Source organism: Nicotiana tabacum, chromosome 24, assembly GCF_000715075.1.
Source record: "Nicotiana tabacum cultivar K326 chromosome 24, ASM71507v2, whole genome shotgun sequence".
Taxonomy (NCBI): Eukaryota; Viridiplantae; Streptophyta; class Magnoliopsida; order Solanales; family Solanaceae; genus Nicotiana; species Nicotiana tabacum.
The window spans coordinates 12,133,096-12,139,445 of NC_134103.1; the positions used below are offsets into that span (position 1 = coordinate 12,133,096).

At 31.8% G+C, this 6,350-nt stretch overlaps 1 protein-coding gene across 1 annotated transcript; it reads right to left on the minus strand.

The window, feature by feature from the left end:
- Nucleotides 1–2,852: 2,852 nt before the first annotated feature.
- On the minus strand, nt 2,853–5,381 carry LOC107817649 (uncharacterized). Its single transcript, XM_016643515.2, has 4 exons — nt 5,236–5,381; nt 3,980–4,062; nt 3,730–3,879; nt 2,853–3,628 (listed from the first exon to the last, which is right to left on the minus strand). The coding sequence occupies exons 2-4, from the start codon at nt 4,043–4,045 to the stop codon at nt 2,900–2,902; spliced, it is 945 nt and encodes a 314-aa protein (XP_016499001.1). The 5' UTR covers nt 4,046–4,062; nt 5,236–5,381; the 3' UTR covers nt 2,853–2,899.
- Nucleotides 5,382–6,350: the final 969 nt, after the last annotated feature.

Consider the following 6,350-nt stretch of genomic DNA (forward strand, 5'->3'; position numbering starts at 1 on the left):
CTATTATTGTCTCTTTTCGTCTTTTGAGCCGAGGGTCTTTAGGAAATAACCTCTCTACTTTCTCGGGGTAGGGGTAAGGTCTGCGTACACACTACCCTCCCCATACCCCACTAGTGAGATTTCACTGAGTCGTTGTTGTTATATACAAATTATATATACATTAAATAATTTCTGTTAATTCTTCGTTAAATATATATATCACATATGACATGTGCATAATATAAATGTTGTATATATAATTATACATTAATTATACAACACATATGCCAATTGTATATATAAAAATATGAATTATACATCTCATATACAAATCATATATAAAGAATATGCATTTTAATTACAGAAACATGTACATCAGATATAAAATTTAATATTACATATTAATAATTAGAATTCACCACAACAGTGACGTGGGTGTTTAGAAAGAATCGAGAGTGTAAGGGATTTGGGTAAATCGGGAGGGGTGAGAGAGAGTTTTGAAGAAATGGAAGAGGTAAAGATTTTGAGCAAATTTGAGTTCTTATTATTTAAGGTAACTGTTTTGAAATTAACGGTCAATGGTATCAAAATATCACATAAAATAAATACTAAAATTTAGGGAAATATATTTTGACACATCTGCTATAAAAAATAAACAAAATCAACCCACTTTGTAAATTGGGTCAAAAACAGAAATGTGGCTATTTTTAGTTTATTGCTAATATGGGCTGTTAATCTAGTTAATTCTTCTTTTCTACCGGGACTAAGAGCGGTGGCGAAGTCATATGCACTCAAGGGGTGTCAACCGAAACCCCTTAATCGAAAAATTACATTGTGTAGTTAGGTAATTTTTTTAAAAAAATATATATATACTAAGTATTGACACTCCTTGATTTCTTGGTGAGTTCATTTTGACCCCCTTAATAAAAAATCTTGGCTTCGCCACCGACTAAGAGTATGCTTTAGTTTTACTAATTATAAAACAATTTTATTTTTTTAAAATTTATATTATTTTGAAGAAATAGTACATGTTTCATGATTTTTTTACTACTCTTCCGGGCCACAATAAGTGATCATTTTATATTTAGCACACCTATTAAGGACATACGAACTCTTAGAGGAGAAAAATATATATTCACTGTGTAGACATGTAATTTTTGACCCTTCTTAAATTTTTACATATTTTAGTGTTTAAATATTAATTTTAGGTTTAATATTGATATTTTAACTTTTAGTTCATTTTATATATTTGGTCAAGCTATTGGATTTTTCTAGCTTCTTCTCCAAGATAATCACCTAGGCTGAAAAATACATTCACTCTATTGCTTTTGAAGTCTTAGTTGATTTATTATTATTTGGATTCATGCCTTTTGTTGAAATTTGCATTTAACTGCTAAGTGTTTTAGTTGATGAGAATAATGGCATTTGCCTTCCATTTTTGTTTAAACATAAAATGTATGTGGGAAGATTCTTAATTTGTAGATTTCCCTTTGATAAATATCACTGATTAAGCTTTCATGGAGTATTTTAGAAATTATGTGTAATAATGCCTATCATAGTGTTTCATGAAGTCAGTTGGAATTTGAAGCCTATTCAAATGCAGTATGCTTTAGGATCTTTAGGACAAGAGTGAGTTGCTCCAGTGACAAGCACCATCAACTTACAATCAAGAGTTTGTGAGTTCGAGTCACTCTAATAGCAAGGTGAGGAGTTTTTGGAGGGATGGAGCCGGGGGTCTATCGAAAACAACCTCTCTGCTCCAGGGTAGGGTGAGGTCTGCGTACACACTATCCCCAAACTCCACTAGTGGAATTATACTGGATTGCTGTTGTTGTTATGCTTTAGGATCTTCAAGTCAAGATTAGTTGTTCATGTTTGCTGGTATTTCCTTACTGCCCCTTTGTGTGTGGACTTTGTATGCATATTGATTTGAAATTAGAGGAGCTTCAGTAGAGCACGTGATTGGGTTTTAAGATAATATATACAAAAAAAAAAATAAAAAAAAATAAGAATTTAAGTTGGATTAAGTATGGACCATGGGATTTGACATAATAAGGGAATTAGCAAAATGGGTAGGCTTAGACATCTGCTAACGTTTTTTTTTTAGTAGATTAGTTTAATTATATTATTATTATTCCTTTCTACGACTCATTTAGTATAGTTTTAGTTGTTTGCTTATTTAGATCCTTTGAATATATGGTTTGAGTGTTTGTTCGATGGAATGGTTCTATGAAGCCGTTTGGATTAGCCGGAAAAAAATAACTTTTAAGTGTTGAAACTTGTTTTATAGCAGTTACTTATTTGGATAAAAGTGTTGAAACTTAAAAAAAGTTGTTGAAGTGTTTGGTAAACAAATACTGGTAAAAACTTTTTTATGTTAAAAAGACAGAAATATCCTTAAAACTGTTAACATTATAAAGGAGCTGATTACTACAATATATTTTATTCATATAATTAATGTAAATAAAAAATAATTTAATTTCAATTTAAATGATTACTTAAGATAGTTTTTACAAATATAATTCTTGAACGCTCATTTTTTGTTTTTATAAAAGAGGAAAGAAAAATAATTTGTTCCTCTAACTAATAAAGATTCAGAATATAAAATCATTGCATCAAATTTTCAGAACGCTGATTTCTGAACCCTCAACAGTTGAGCCGCATGACACAAATCACACATGACAATGATCTAACTTTAGATCTTAACTCAATGTTATTATAGTTCGAATTGAATATCTATGTTGAAATCAAGTCCTACTACTCTTTAATTTCAATAAATCAAGTATTACTATTCTTTAATTTCAATCGTTCTAATTTCAACCACTTAATTATATGCATATTTCAAGAGAACGAAATAAAATAACATTTCTCAATTGGAATGTAAAAAAATAAATATTAGTGTTTTAAAAGATTCATACAACTACAAGTATACTTCACAAATTTCATTGGCAATCAAATCACGAAGACCCATCCAAACAAGATCACTTTGCTCTTCCACATTTTTCGCATTTATATTATTATTAGCTCTAAAAAATGTACCAACATCAGGATCAACAGATGGAACATATCTCTCATTCTCAGCTGCTCGGAATGCATAATCTATATTGCATTTCTTTCTAATATAGTTATGAATGGCCATAGTAGCAAGTACGATGTCTCTTTGAGTGTCAATGTGATAGAAAGGCATGTCTCGCAAAATAGACCATCTTGCTTTCCAAACCCCAAATGTGCGCTCTACAATATTTCTACAAGAAGAATGCAAATAGTTAAAATTTTCAATTCTCCCTCTTGGTTCTCGCAATTGTCTTGTTGCACCGCGACAGAATTGTGCTAGGTGATATCTCACACTATCTCCTTTGTATGGAGCCATATATCCCTTCATATGCAGATATCCTGCATCAACTAGATAATACTTATTTCCAATTGGACGTGGAAAGTTGAGTTCTGGTCTACGAAGGGCCTCACCAAATATACGACTATCGTGAGCTGCTTCTTCCCACCCAACCCATGCAAATATAAAACACATATTAAAATCTACGACAACAAGAATATTTTGAGTCGGATAACCTTTACGGTCAATATATGGTATCGCTTGACCTTGCGGTAATCTTGCTTTAACATGTGTGCCATCAAGTGCTCCAATACAATCCTACACACATTTACAAGTATAAATTTAACTTAAATTAGTAATACTTATAAAAGTTAAGTTATAAGTTTAATAAAAAAGAATTATGTAAAAATATTTCTTACTCTAAAGAAAGGGAGATATCGACTATTACATGGCTTGTGAGCTCCTGCACCATCATTATAATTTTGATGTGGTCTAATTATATCTCTTGCAAGTTCATAATTGGCCTTTAAAACATTATGAATTGTTTCTCCCGGATGTTGAAAGATTTCCTGTATCAATCGATTTTCAGCTCCATGTGCACAACTCGTCAACAATACTTTTCCACCAATCTTTATTTAAGTAAGTGTTTGGTCTATTTTCTTTTCTAACCTCTTGCTCACACAACTCAAGAAATATAATATGTGTATCATCGTCCCACTTAACATTGTCCGGCATAATTGAATGTAAATAATCTGAAGAAAGCAGAACAACCAAGAAGCTAAGACTGAAGTTGCATAAAGAGAGCCTAAAAGAGCCTTGTGTTTGACAGAAAGAAACCTTTAGCTGTTTGCTTTGAGGCTCCGTGATGAACTAAAGAAGGCAACAATTGAAACAAATACATTTGGTGAAATACATATTATTTTGCTACTCTAAGTGACATATATTATGAAGTTTCAAAGCTTATTTTAAATTGAAACCTCCATACAGAAACACAAGGCTGAAACAGTACAATCAATGACCACACATATCTATGTTAGTTTGCAAAGCACAGCCATTCCTACCCCCAAATAAAGGAGGTAAGTTATGGTAAGTTGATGGCCAACATAAAAGTAGTCTAATAGATTCAGAGGATTCATAATTTCATATAACCAACCACAACTAGCTTTTTGAATTGCAATGCAGTTGATATATATATATGTACACACATATTGATATACCTGCCTCACAAAAATTAATTTCTTCCTACAGGTAGGTGCATCTCCAATGCTACAAAAGAGTCAGAGCATGCTGGTTGGTTTCCCTGATTTGTTTTAAATACCTTTTCTAATGGCTGAACATATTTCTTTTGCTCACTAAATGCTTAGCTTGTAAGCTAATTCTTTATTTTCTTCCGATAATATTTAGCTTATATATATATATACCTAACATCGACTAAATAGATATAACGTGGCTATATAACAGTTGTATCTCTTCATCTTTGTCTCCTTTTTAATTATATGATTCCACAAAATCTGGTTGCTACTTTACAGAAACACAAGGCCGAAACAGTACAATCAATGACCACACATATGCAACTCATGAAAATAAAAAAGCAAATAAAAGTCAAGAAACAACTTTTGAAAAAATTGTGTTGTTTTGAGATACTCAGCACTTTACTAGCAATAAGACGGCTAATACGACGCAGAGTCGATTTTTATACTACATTTATATGAGAAAGAAAAGAAAACAACCAATATAATACTATTTTTTATCAACAAAAGTTTTTGGGTGACCGAAAACTATATTCATTGTACCCAAAATTTCATTGATTGAAAATTTTTTGGGTGACAAAGTTGAAATTAATCCAAGAAAAAGCCAAATAATTAGTCATCCAAAACTTTGAAAACACACCAGGAATTGAAATTCAACAGGAAGATTAAACTTACTGGACCGAAGAGGCTTTCAAATTGGAGCTGAAGTTGGGGAGAGTCTACAACAAGAAGAGGAAGAAGAACGCAGTCTCTCCAACAAAAAGGGAGAAAAGAAAGATATCGTGTGTTTTAGGTTTTTTTTATTGAGGGGTAATTTCGGAATTAAGAAAAGTTATAAGGGATAAGAATGTAATATATTTGGTCAAAGTAAGGTGACTTTTAAGTCAAATTCGAAAAAGTTGGGTTTACTCAATTTGTTGATTTTGACTTTTTTTAAAGTAGATTTTTACTTTTTTTAAGCTATTTTTTTGTTTGACAGACACTACTAAAAGTTTAAAAAAACCAGCTTTTAAGCCCATCCAAACATGCCCTATATGTCTGATGGCTTTTTGTGATACTGCAAACAAGGAAAAATTAAAATAAAGAGCGAAAACTTCTTGAATTAGGCCGTGGGATTGGGGTTTAAACGAAATGAACCTTTAGTCATTTTAGTTTTAGTTTTATTTATGCCTTATTTACTTTGATCGTTAGGAGCATGTTTTAGGCCGATTATACTTGGGTAGGTAAATTTTAGGATTTTTCATTTTTTTGGTGTTAGAGGTTGTCCCTTAGTTTATTATTCTATACAGGGAATGCCCCGAAAAGTTTGTAAATATTATTTTATTCAGGAGAATGTCCGTAGTATATGTAAATAGAAGTAAAGGATGACATCATCGAGGAAGCTTTGGTATATGCTAGTATAGAATTTTAGTATATTGTTTTTTTATTTTTTTTTCTTTTATTTAGGTAGGGACAACCGCGAGCCTCTTGTGTGTTTATTTATTTATTTATTGTGTGTTTTTTGCCTCAGTTTGAGTATTATGTAAAGCCAACTAGATCATGTACGCAATCGTGAATTTCACGGGACTTGGGGAATGCCTAACGCCTTCTCCCCGAGTCAAATGAACCCCCTTACTTGGATCTCTGGTGCAAACTGGTTTAGAGTCAAATGTGATTTTAAGGAAAAATTGGTTTTAAATGGTGACTTAGCACACCGAGATTATATGCCAAGTGGCGACTCTCAGAAAATCCCTTTTAAACAAATGTTTCCGTCACTTTCAAATGAAAACCCTTTTGAGCTTTATAAATCA